The sequence below is a fragment of the Nestor notabilis genome, unplaced genomic scaffold, assembly GCF_000696875.1.
Source record: "Nestor notabilis isolate BGI_N333 unplaced genomic scaffold, ASM69687v1 scaffold5096, whole genome shotgun sequence".
Lineage (NCBI taxonomy): Eukaryota > Metazoa > Chordata > Aves > Psittaciformes > Psittacidae > Nestor > Nestor notabilis.
This window is the reverse complement of record NW_009931423.1, coordinates 31,502-43,850: the sequence shown is the minus strand read 5'-3', so window position 1 is coordinate 43,850 and position 12,349 is coordinate 31,502. Positions and strand designations below refer to the sequence as shown.

General features: G+C 44.3%; 1 protein-coding gene across 1 annotated transcript in view; it reads left to right on the top strand.

The window, feature by feature from the left end:
* Positions 1 to 12,349, top strand: part of LOC104406789 (voltage-dependent N-type calcium channel subunit alpha-1B-like) — a gene marked incomplete at its 5' end in the record, with an annotated part of 286,797 nt that overhangs the window by 251,542 nt on the left and 22,906 nt on the right. The window contains 4 exon segments of the mRNA XM_010015879.1: positions 151 to 242; positions 996 to 1,146; positions 4,546 to 4,673; positions 8,614 to 8,710. Of these exon segments, the coding sequence (XP_010014181.1) occupies positions 151 to 242; positions 996 to 1,146; positions 4,546 to 4,673; positions 8,614 to 8,710 (468 nt within the window).

The window sequence follows — 12,349 nt, the reverse complement described above, 5'->3', positions numbered from 1 at the left end:
TCAGCACAGAAATGATTTTAACTTTCAGATCCTTTAAACAAGGACAAATTGTTTCCGTGCCTTTTCTTCCTGCTCCATTAGATCCACCTCAATTGACAATGTCCATGTGAGGATGTGTTTGGCCTGAATCACTTCTGTTTTCTGTGGCAGGTATTTGGGAACATTGCTCTAGATGATGAAACCTCCATTAATAGGCACAATAATTTCCGTACCTTCCTCCAAGCCCTGATGCTTCTGTTCAGGTAAATAGAGGATAAGATACCATATGACTTGCATATGAACAGTAAATAAGTCTTTGGTTTTGCGTACACCAGTTTAGCTGCTGAGACTTAGACATCCTCTAAGAAAGGTATGTGAAGTAAAGCATCTGTTTCTCCTTCTCCTTCTTAGCATTAAAGGTTGGCCTGGAATATCTCTGAATAGGACAGATCTGTTTCAACACACCAATATCTCCATAAATTGACACTCAGCACTTTGAAACCCATGTCAAGTTGGGCAGAGGCTTAATACAAGACCCAAGTCACTATGACCAACCAAGTCATCCTGGTATTCCTGTATCTGCCTGATACAGGAAATAAGAAATTCAAGAGGAGAAGCTGGGTTTCATTTCCCACCACCTCCACTGGGTTTGCAGCCAGCACGAGGACAGAAATGTTAGCTGCTTCAAAAGAGAACAATCTAAACTCTGTTTACTTACATTGCATTGGACATGTTCAAATCAATCTGGTTTTATTCTCCATAAAACCAGTAAAGCTCAGCCTACCTTAGCCTGGTGAGTTTCTTCTACCACCTAGTCATAGAAGGAAATGTTCTTTCTCCTTTTATTTGCATATCAGCAGGCTGGTAGTTCAAATTCTTGATGTAGAAGTAGGACACAACCTTTCACCTAATTAATGTACTTAACTGAGCACAGTAATACCACAAGGTGGATGCGCTTCAGGTGTGTAGCAGGGATGGGGTTGGATAAGCTCACCCTCTGCCATTCCCAACTGCAGGAGTGCCACGGGGGAAGCCTGGCATGAGATCATGCTGTCGTGCCTGAGCAACAGAGCCTGCGACCCGCTTTCTGGACTCACCAAAAACGAATGTGGTAGCGACTTTGCCTATTTCTACTTCGTGTCATTCATCTTCCTCTGCTCCTTCCTGGTAAGTTGGTCCCAATCTCTCCCATAGTAGGGGTGCTGGTGTGGATTCCCCCCTCCCAGCCCTTCCCTCCCCATTCACTTGCTTCCTCCTTCTGCCTAATTATGATTTATACAACATTACAAGAGAGCTTCACTAAAACCCATTTCTCATTCTGGTGATAAAACCCCTTTAATCCCCAAAGAGATCATTTAGTTATTAAAGGGGTTTATCTTCCTTCTCACAGGGGGGTCTAATATTTGGCATTAAGCATTAATCTGGTTTGTCTTGATTTGTGGAAGCAAACTGGGCAGGGCAGGGTGAGAATAGCCAAGATAAAATCGGATCATCGGTGATCGCAGGAGGCAGCTGGGAGCATCACACTTACTTGATGCCTTGTATGTTTGTCACATACATGCAATGATCATTTTCTTCTGCAGTGGTGCCAAGAAAGCTTTAGACGTGAAACTAGACAGAGCTGCTGTACTTGATTTGTGCCTGTGGTCATCAATACCAGGCTGGGTCTCAGCTGTAACAGGTGCCAATGTATTTCCAATCACTTAGAGGCATAAAAAGCTTTCTGCTCTAGGGCCTTGCTTCACTTTCTGCACCACTGGGGCAGAGGGATGGAAAACCAGGAACAGGGACCCAATTAAACTTCAAGGAGAAAGAGATGAAAGTCAGTTCTGAAATGTTCCAAAAAGCAATGTATCAAGCCTACATTCAGTTCCATGGCTTTGCTTTAAATTTGAGATTTGGTGCTTTGTGCAGCTAATCCCTGCTGTCATCAGAGACCTTTAACCAGGAAAAAGAGGTACACGTGGCAGTCTGGTGCTGGGTGTAGATAGAGCAGCTTCAATGGCTCCTACTGAGATCCTTTGTCTGACTGCTGCTGCCCCTTTGACATCCCATGCTTTATTTCTTCTGCATGTATCAAGAAACTTGAGTCCCTTATACAAAGTTAATGCTCCATTTACCGATTACTTTGGCAGTCTATTTCAAAGCCAGTTGTCTTCCTTGTACAAATCCCTACCACAACATCAGACATTCTTATTGTTATTTTCATGTGCATTATCGTTCTTTAAAAGACAAATAACTCCCCCTGGCTCACCCTCCCTGTCTCCTATCATGATCCCTTTCCACATGTAGTAGCAGAATCAGAGGCTGGAGCATGTCTGTGCAACATTCAGCTTTGCATAAAGAGCAAAGGCAGTGAGGGCAGGCTCAAAAAATAGGCAGGGGAAAGCCAAGCAGCTGGGCTGCACAGGACAGGGCTGTAACTCAATTCTTCAAGAGCATTCAGCACTTCATTGCAGTGAAACATGTGGTTCCCCACAAGTGATTAAAGCATTACAGAACTGCAGCCTGGCCAGGAGAGCACGTTTTTATGGTTACACCATAAAAGACTGGGAGGAGTTGGATAATGTATTTGGTTTTAAATGTTGTTTCTGGCTCTTTGTGGTTGTCCAGCTCAGCAAAATTTTCCTCCTGACTTTTACACTGATGAAAAATATATTTGGAAATACATGAGAATTTTAGGAACGGCTGTGTGGAAGCAAGGGAAAACTGTATGGAGCCATGGCTGGAGCTGGGAGCAATGGAAAAGGATGTTTTGCTATCTCCTGATGCTCTGTGGGTACTGTTATGTGTGGGGTACTTTGCAGAGCATGAGTGAGCCCTGCCTATGTGGTTGTAGTGCTTGCAACTGTTGAGCAGTTTATTACTATTACCCTGCCTGTGGCAGGGGATTGGAACTAGATGATCTTTAAGGTCTGTTCCAACTCAAACCAGTCTTTGATTCTACAACTGAGAGTTGGTTTGGACATCCCTGTCCAGTACTTTATAGTGCACTGCAACAAGATTCTAGGGCTTGTCTAGACTGTGTTGTACAGAGCTCCTGCAAACATCCTGGAACTGGGGTGCCTCGAAGTACTGGCTTTGTCCCCGTACTGGCTTGGTCCCCAAACCCAGCAGGGATGTTTGGTGCTGCAGAGCAGAAGCCTTGTTTGCTGCTAAGGCACTAGCAGGGCTGGGGTGTGCTTGGCTCTGTGCTCTACAACTTGGCCTGAAGAAGATTCTTGAGTGGTATAAGACACCTCAGGGCCCTAGTGTAGCCATGGATAGATTGGGGACTGGGTTCTACTCTCCACTTTCTTTTGGGGTGTATTCTAGAAAATAGATGGACTAAAGATGTTGGAAGTCACTGATTAGCATTGAGGAGTGATTCGTTACAGTGTGCTTGTCTGTACTGATGGGTTGTGTGTCCCAGCACGTGCCAAGACCCCTCCTCCCTTCAGATCCCACAAGAATTGTTTAAACCTGCACAAACCCCAGACTTCTCTGCCTGGTTTTCTTTTAATGACTCACAGACCAGCCAGGGATATTTGTATTCAGTTTAATTCTGCTCATCCTTGGGTGAGCACGCTCAGACGGCTTTACCACAGTCCTCCTTCCTCAGTGTGGTGCAGAGGAGCAGTGCTCATAGTAGCAGCTCAGCCTCCCTACAATAGACATGACAAAGGTAGAAAGGTGCCACTCAGGTCTTTCTTTATCCAGCACAGGAGCATCCGTTCCCCCCTGCCCTCCTGCTCTTCCATTCTGCTGGCTGCAGCTTGATCTTTTCTTGTTGAAATCCTTGTGACTCTACCTTTGGCTTTAATAAGAGGAGCATCTTTAAATGCCAGAAGCATTTGCCAGGCTCTGTGTTAGTGGCCATTAGGGACAGGAGCCTTTTGTGTGTCCTGCCCCTTGTCTTTCTGGGGATCTTTGAAAGTTTGAGTTGTTCTTTGTCTAAAATAGGACATTCAGGATGAAGAATGGTTTTTCTTCTAGCTGTGCTTGCTTTGATGTGCCTTGATATGAGAGTACTGGAAGAGTTCACCCAGTTCAGCCAGTTGGTGCCTCAGCCGCTGCAGCCCATGAGCTAGTCTGTGCTGGAGCATAGCAAAGATGAGGCAAGGGAGAGGTGCTGAGCCAGTGGGCTTTGGCATGAGTCATGCTGTAAGGCATTACCAGTGATGGGGATGAGGCCAAGAGCCATGGCAAACCTGCTGCTTGCTGCAGAGCTGGTGGTGGCTGCCAGTGTGCAGAGGAGGAGGCAGCTGGCAGCCCAGGGACCCAGGGCTAAGTCTATTGAGTTTATTATCCAGTGTGCAGCTGCTTCCTGTAGAAACCACACTAAGGAAATCATTCTAATCATGCTAAGGGAATCATTCCAGCTCCTCTTCCAGCTTTTCTTCCCCTTTCCCATTTCTCTTTCTTCCCCATTCTTTTTTCTTCCTCCTTATTCCCTTTTCTCCCTTCTTTTTCCTTTTTCCCCCTATTTCTTTCTTTCCCCTTCTTCTTTCTTTTCTTCACCTTTCTTCTTTGTTTTCTTTCCCCTTTTCTTGTCTCTCTAAGTGCATTATCACTTCCTCTCTGCAGATGTTAAACCTGTTTGTGGCTGTGATCATGGACAACTTTGAATACCTGACAAGAGACTCCTCCATCCTTGGGCCCCATCATTTGGATGAGTTTGTTCGTGTCTGGGCTGAATATGACCCAGCTGCCTGGTACGTACACTGTTATATGTGGAGAAAGGCATCTCCAGTGTGTACAAATACCATACCTATACACACAAACAGCCTGGTTTAGTGTGAGTACAGCTCCAGAAGGAAGATGGCTCCAAAGCTTGAGATAACATTGGTTGTTAATGCTCCAACTTCAGTTCATTGTGCACTGGAGACAAACAAATCTGATGTCATTACAAGGACATTTCCTTTATATAGACATGACATAGACATGAACCAACAAATCAAGAAAGCAAAATGCACCCTCCACCTCCCCATCCCTTCCCATCCCCCCCAATCCCCCTGAGCCAAAAATTAATAGAGTAGATCTTGGCTAACTGGCCAAGTAGAGAAGCTGTTTAACATTTACAAAAGGAGCTTTGATTGCTTTTGGCTTTTGCGTCCCAGTTGGAGATAAAAATATGCTGAATCTCTTGCCCTTGGCAGCACTTTAGGTAACTAGAGAGACCATCCTTGTTATACCTCATTTGTGCAGCATTTCTCTCCTAGTTGAGAACCACCTTAATGGTCTCACAAATCCTGTGAAGAGACCTGAGGCCACACAAACAACCTCAAACAATCCAAGTTTTCAAGGTGTTACCTGTCTCTTAAAAGAAGCTGATGTACCCCACTGCTTTGCATCCGAGTCAAGTGCTGCAGGCTCAGCCTTCATCAGTTAAGTTCATCCACCTGTGAGGCAGCAGGGAGTGATATGAGTTCCTCCACATAAGGGTGTTTTGCTCAAAATGTGATTTTTCAAACAGACATTTCTCATCAAACCTAATGTTTGGATCTTGGAAACCTCCTTGTAATGACAGCAAATTGTACAAGGGAATTTTGCTCTTCTGAATAACATTTTCAGCTTTTGGACTTGCAGTTGAAACATAAGACGTGAAATAAGAAGAAAAGGCAGGAAGCCTGATTTTGGAAGCATTTCAGTGCTCAGTGAGCCTCTGATAAAATATTCCTGATAAAGGAGTGTGCTAAAGAAAGAAATGGTTTTCTCACAGCAGTTGGTGAGGTGTTTGGGTTTATGCTTTTATTTCTTTGTTTTCCTTATTCAAAGACATTCCCAGAGAATGCAGCTTGTCTGGGATGAAATACCACGGTGTATGGGAGACCCAGGAGCTACTGCTGAAGACTTTTAAGGGATTTATTAAAACTAAGGGAATGGTTCTGGTCAGTGGTCACTTCCAGAGCAAGACTGACTTTAATACATTGCTTTTTGCCATTGCCCAGAGGAAGCTACCGCACAATGCTCCTGGTTGTTGGAAGCATTTCTAGATGGTCAGTCACAGTGGTTTCCTTGTTATTCTGCAGCTTGGGAACTGGCCTGTTGGGAGGCTTAGACCTACTAATTCTGTATCCATTTTCCTCCCCACAACTTACTCTGCTATGAATCTAATCTGTACTTGTAATGAAGCTGCCTCCAGCTCCTCCAATCTTTCCACTCGTTTTTGTTTCCTTTCAGTAGAGACAGATGCAGCAAGTGTTTGTATAATCAACATCTCAAACTCCCTGCTAGGATACAATTAAACCACTTTAAAATCTTAGTTAAATTGATTTAGGCTAACTTTTAGTGTAAACCTATTCTAAAATGACTGCATTGCTCTGAACTGTGCATGATTTTTAACCAGCTCAAAGCCAGCCATACTGTGAGCCTGCACATACACTACACATATACTAGCAGCTTGTAATCCCCAAGCTGATTTTCATTACCACATGCTCTGTAACACAGACAAGTCTTTTGTGGGTATTTGACAGGCAGTAAATATTTTTTCCCCCTTTTCAAATCCAGTCCTATCTCTTACCACTAGAAAACCTCAGTGAGGCTGAAAACTTGGGAGTGCCCCTTCTCACCTCATAAATAGTCTTGGTTCTGGTGAGCATCTGTGGGAGGAGTAACACACCTGCAAGGGGAAAATTTAGTATCAATGTGGATTTTTAATGTTATATGTGTTCAGGAACTTTCCACCCATAAGAGTCAGAAGCATTAAGCTTACAGAAAGATTTGCTCGCCTTATTAACTCTGAGCACAGAGGTTGTGTTTCGTGAGTCACACAGAGGCCAAACCTTTTCACTTCTAGAGTATTTAATACAGAGTATGTCATATATTAAGATTCTAATCCTGTTTTTCTCTAAGCTTGTTCAAATTTTGCTTGGTGTGAAGCTATCGATGTTGGCAGAGGGACCAGGGGCAGAAGTGCGAATCAAAGGACAGCCAATGCATGATGCTTGAGGCATGATCCTAAAACATGTGCATGTTGTGGATTTTCCATGTGTGAATAGTTCCACTGCAATCACTTATGTTTTCATAAGTGGGACTAACACATCCTCAATTTAAAGGTAATCTGAACTCTGTTCACAGTTTGAGGTCACAACAGATCTTCTGATCATTTGGGCTGAACTCCTGTGAAGCTCTGGACATGGTGCTTCACAACAGCTGTCCATGGACTGAGCTTAATAACTCGTCTTTCAAGGTACAGCTCCCAGGAGCACATCCCATCTTGACTGAAGACACAGGGCTTTGAAGGAAGCATTTTTTTATTCAGCCATCTGTTCACTGATTGATCAAACTCATTGAAAGAAAATGTTGATGCAATCTTTGTTTTCCATGTCAGCCCATCTCCTTCTAGCATTTCAAGGCCAGGTTGGACAGGCCTTGGAGCAACCTGCTCTAGTGGAAGATGTTCCTGCCCATGGCAAGGGGTTGGAACTGGATGAGCTTTAAGGTCCCTTCTGACACAAACCATTCTATGATTTCAGCTCCCAGTATAGACATTTTTCCTTCGCTATCTGAGATAAAGGGATGCTGATGAAAATAAACAGAACTCAAATGGATTTAAACAACCTGGGAAAGAATCTCTATTTGTCATAATTTGACACAATTTGCTGCCCTAACCTTCTGATACAATACTTATACTGCTCTGAAGGCCTTCCATGGACTCTCCCTTAGAGAGCTCAGGGAACTGCTAATACATATTTTCTATACACTGAATTTACAAAACCATTCTATAATTTCAGTAAACTTCTTGACTTATTTAAACCAATGTACTTTTTATAACCACAATTAGGCCTGCAGCCAAGACTTGCACAGTTCCATTTGATCTCTTTCTGAATTAATAGTTTTGAGTGGATTGTGAAGGTTTTGAATAGACTTTAATTTTTCACTTCCAAAAAAGCAGTAATATTGAAAGAGACAGTCCCAAATATTCCAACCTTCTTTCTATAATTTACCAAAATAAACATAGTGAAGCCAAACCACCTCATTTTTCAGGAGAGGTCATTTTGAAGTTCAGTGCAGTTCTTTCTGTACATGAGTTGGTTGCTTACAAAAGATTAAAAAATCTAATCCTGCTGTTAAATTAGCTTAAAATATTGTTGGGAATTAATGAGACTGAGCATAAAGCTAACTCAAGGCATCTGATTTCACCTGCTGGTAACGAAGGTTTTCCCAGTGCCAATGGCCAAGCCAGCTCTCGTGACGGCCGTTTCTGGACTCAGCTGATAGGTTATTGCCCATGATGCAGAGCATAGACCTGCTGGAGTTATGTAGGTGGTAACAGTGGAGGGTGACAGTTCCCAAGCTCTTTTGAGCCAGCTAATTGGAATCCCAGTAATAATCCATTAAACAGGCTGTTTGTGTGCTGCAGGCTCTGGTTTTGTTGGGCACATTAGTGATAAATGTAACCAGATGCAGTGGTTGGAAAGACTTGAACAATACTTGAAGTTTTCAACAAAGAAAATGCCAGGATATAGATTTTCTTGAGCAGTTGGAAGTTCTTTCTTTCTCTGTGTGTGTGTTGAAGTGCCTCCTTCATTGCAAGCCCAGTTGCTCTCAGACTAACTTTGCTTTTCAGCGTGTTTTGCTCTTCCAACTTCTCCTGTTTGTCTGGGGAAAAACTGATTTTTGCTGTCATAACATCTGATGTTTTCTTTCCAGTTGCCGGATTCATTATAAGGATATGTACAATTTGTTACGTGTTATTGCTCCACCCCTGGGCTTAGGAAAGAAGTGCCCTCATAGGGTGGCCTACAAGGTTTGGAACTTCAGAGACTCCCTCCAGCATTTTCAGTTCTGGTTTTGTTTCTTTTTACACCCCACACCCTCCTCTCCGAGTGCAAATGCAACCAGTACAGAAAAGAAACCACAACGTAACTAACCCCTTGCCTGAAAGAAGGAATGATTGACTGATTGCCTCCTTGTTCCTTGATGCATCTCTTCCCCATCTACTCCCACACCCCAGCTGGCTGGAGACAGGCAGCTTTATGAGACAGTGAACCCTCCAGCTTCCATCCTGCCAGGTCTAGGTGGGAAGTGTTGGGGAAAAGCAGCACAGCATCCGAGCACTTTCTCTCTATATATACACACTGGAGAGAAATGTCCTCCCAAGCTTTATAGGGAGTTGTCCATCATGTCTGGCCTTCAAAGCATTGTCACTCCAATGATGATCAGCATTTGAGCGTCTCCCTTTCCTGAATTGGAAAGATGTTTGATCTGGGCACTGGCTAACTGGGCAGCAGGGTGGGATGGTTACCTAGGCGGGGGGGAGATGAAGGGATGAGTTTTTCACAGTGCAACAGCCAGAGATTGCCTTGGGAGGAAAATTATGTCTCTGAGATGCAGTGAAACCTCCTGGCTTATGGCACAGGAAAAGTACAGTGTCCTTGGGAGCCGAGGTGGGAATTAAGGACAGACCTTACAAGAAAACAGCACAGGATGACACTGGACTTCAGTGGAGTCCCAGTTAAAGGCAGGGATTTTCTGGCAGTCAGTACATGGAGAACAGAAGAAAAGGAGAGACAAATGGAAGGAGCCAGCATGGAGCTTGCTTTTTTTCTTTCACTCCAGCCCAAGTGTTTTCCACACCTGATTTGGGGATTAAGAGTTATCAAGCACTGCAGAGAAGGCATGAAACCCTCTACCTCCTGCGAGGGAGCAGAGGCAGAAGAGAGGAGTCAGGGGGAAGCCATTGGCTCTTATTGCAATTTATGTCTCTCAGTAGCCTTTAAACTACCTCTGGGCTATAAAACCTGGGTGGTATTCTAACTGCATTAGCTAAAAAGGACAGGAATAGATGGTTTTGGCTTGGTAAGTTCTCTCTTCCACCCCCTCCTGCATCAGTGCTTTATGTAGAGATTGAGACCCATGTCAGGGCAGAGTGCTGGTGCCTGCTTCTGTAGCTGTCCTGCTTGAAATTAGGGGTTTCAGATGGGTGCTTAGGTCTTGGTTTCCTTCCCAGTATAGTGATAATACTGTCCTGCTTTTATAGATGTTAAACATTCATAACTTGCTACAATATACTTAAGTCTCCTCAGATGACAGGCAGCACAGATTTGCACAATGTAATAAGCAGACAGCTCACTGGGAAACCAAAATGGGATTGTCACAGCCATGTTCCCGGTTTCAGTAGCCAGAAAAAAGCAGAGCAGGAGAATTCCTTGTGCTTTCTGTGACCCTTGCTTTTCGGGGCAGAATGTCGTTTGCCACCAACATGAGCTGAAGGTAGATGCCATCAGTAATGGGCTGGTCTAAGGATCTTTTCCCAGATCCCTGCAATTCCCAGCTCTCTCTAATGCAGGACAGCCAGCTGCTCATGGTGGTGGAAACAACCATTTGACGTTGTGTTGCTAGAAGAGAGGCCCCATCAAATGTAAAGGAGAAACAGGTCCCCTTTCCACCACCTTCCTGAAAAACAAGTGATGGGCTCTGGTTTTGTCAGATTCAGGCTGGAGGTTGTGCAGAGCTGCACCCTTGGCTTGGAGTCAGAGCAGCCCCAGTCTGTCCCCTGAGCAAACACACCAGGATTGGTTTCTTGTTTCTCTCATAGCCTACAAGCTAACCTGAAAACCAAACTCTTTATTCACTGAAGGAATGCTGATGAGTTCTCCAAGCCCTGCCTCTCCCTGTCCCATAACTCTGCCTACCAGCTCTCCCTGGCATGGTGAATACAGAAGGGGAAGCATCCTCCACCCCTGCAAAGAGCCAGCCAAACCTGAGCCCCCCCTACACCCTCTCCACCCCAAGCAGAGGCATCAATCATTCTCCACAGGAACCCAATTGCCGAGGCACAGCTCTGGCCATAAGACATCCCTGCAGTGAGGAGGAGACATTGGGCATTGAAACACAGCAACGGAAGCAGAGAAACTTTCCTATTTACCCACCTCTTTGATTTTGTTTTCCTAAGAAATCTGATTAACCAGATCTCTGTTTTCTTGTCTGCTTTCCCTTCTCTCTCCTCCTTTTAATTTGCTTGGTTGTGTTGCCTTTTTTCCCCATCCCCTTCCCTCTTTTTTCCTACCCCCCCACCCGGTCTGGTTTGATTTCTGTGTCCTCTTGCATTTGCCTCCCTCCCTTTGACTCCAAGCGGGCGCATCAGTTACACAGACATGTATGAGATGCTGAGACACATGTCCCCACCTCTAGGCCTTGGAAAGAAATGCCCAGCTCGTGTTGCCTATAAGGTAGACCAACCCCTCAAGAAACTCCTGCCAAACCACCAGCTTTTTGTGCCGTGGCTGAAGTGGGTGCTGGGTTTCTGTGGCATTAATGTTGTTCTCCTGGACTTTGCTGGTGCTTCCTCTGCTTTCCGAGCAGACTGGATTTTGGATGATCTGCTTTTCTTAAGTTTTCTGTTCCTTAGTAACCTCTTTTTTTTTTGTCTTTAAAATTATGGCACATCACTTTGTCTTTATAAGTATGTCTCCGCTATCTCTTTCAGTGTTTCTTTCTCTCGTCTCTCATTCTGCTTCTATTTAGGCTAATTTGGGGAGGGAGGGTGCTAATGACCACATTACCCCACAATATGATCTCCATTTATTTTCCTAAAGCTGTTTGACTCTCAGTTCTCACTAGCCCTACAGTAGTATGTTGTTTTCCCCCCCTTTTAATTAGATTGGAGTAATCAGAGTAGGCAGTGCTGTAGGAGTTAGCAAGCCATTAAACACAGGCAATACCAGAAGGGCCCCTGAAATACCCTTTGTGAAAGAAATTATTTGAACAGAAAACTCTGAAGCCAGGAAGATGAAGAAATCAGTCAAACTTATTGTTTACTGTGGAAAACTTTTTAACTGAATCACAAGAAATGCATTTTAACCAAAAGGCTGCAAGCTGCTGCCTTCCAGGCACTGCGTGGATGAACGCAGTGGAAACACAGAGCCAAGATCATGGAGCGGACCCAGACCCTGACAGTTAAAGTCATGCTGATCATGGTGCTTGGAAATCTGCCTTTTTAGGGTCTATTTCTTGGAAGGTCTTCACATCGAACCCCACAGTTTTAGAGGGAGAGGTTTGCCATAAGCATCTAGCATTGGTGGAACTGAGCATCCATCAAACTCAACAGGAGTTTTTGCTGTTGATGGCATTTCAGCCACAACCAAGTCCAATTACTACTCCCCATCATGCTGTGTGCAATGCGTCCAGACCACAACAGCCCCTCCAATAGTGCTTGAGTTCTCACTGAAGCCATATGAAAGCAAGATTTTGTGAGAAACTCAAGCTAAACCCAGACCTGGGCCTGCCTTTATGTAGGGCTTTTAGCAGCAAGAAGAGGTTCAGATACAGCTTCCTACAAGATCCTTCTTCAGTGTGTTAGGATTTAAAAAGAAAAAATTAAACATAACCTTAAAGCAAGCCAGTTAGATGTCTTTTCTCTATTCCTTTTGATTTGTTTCTGGCG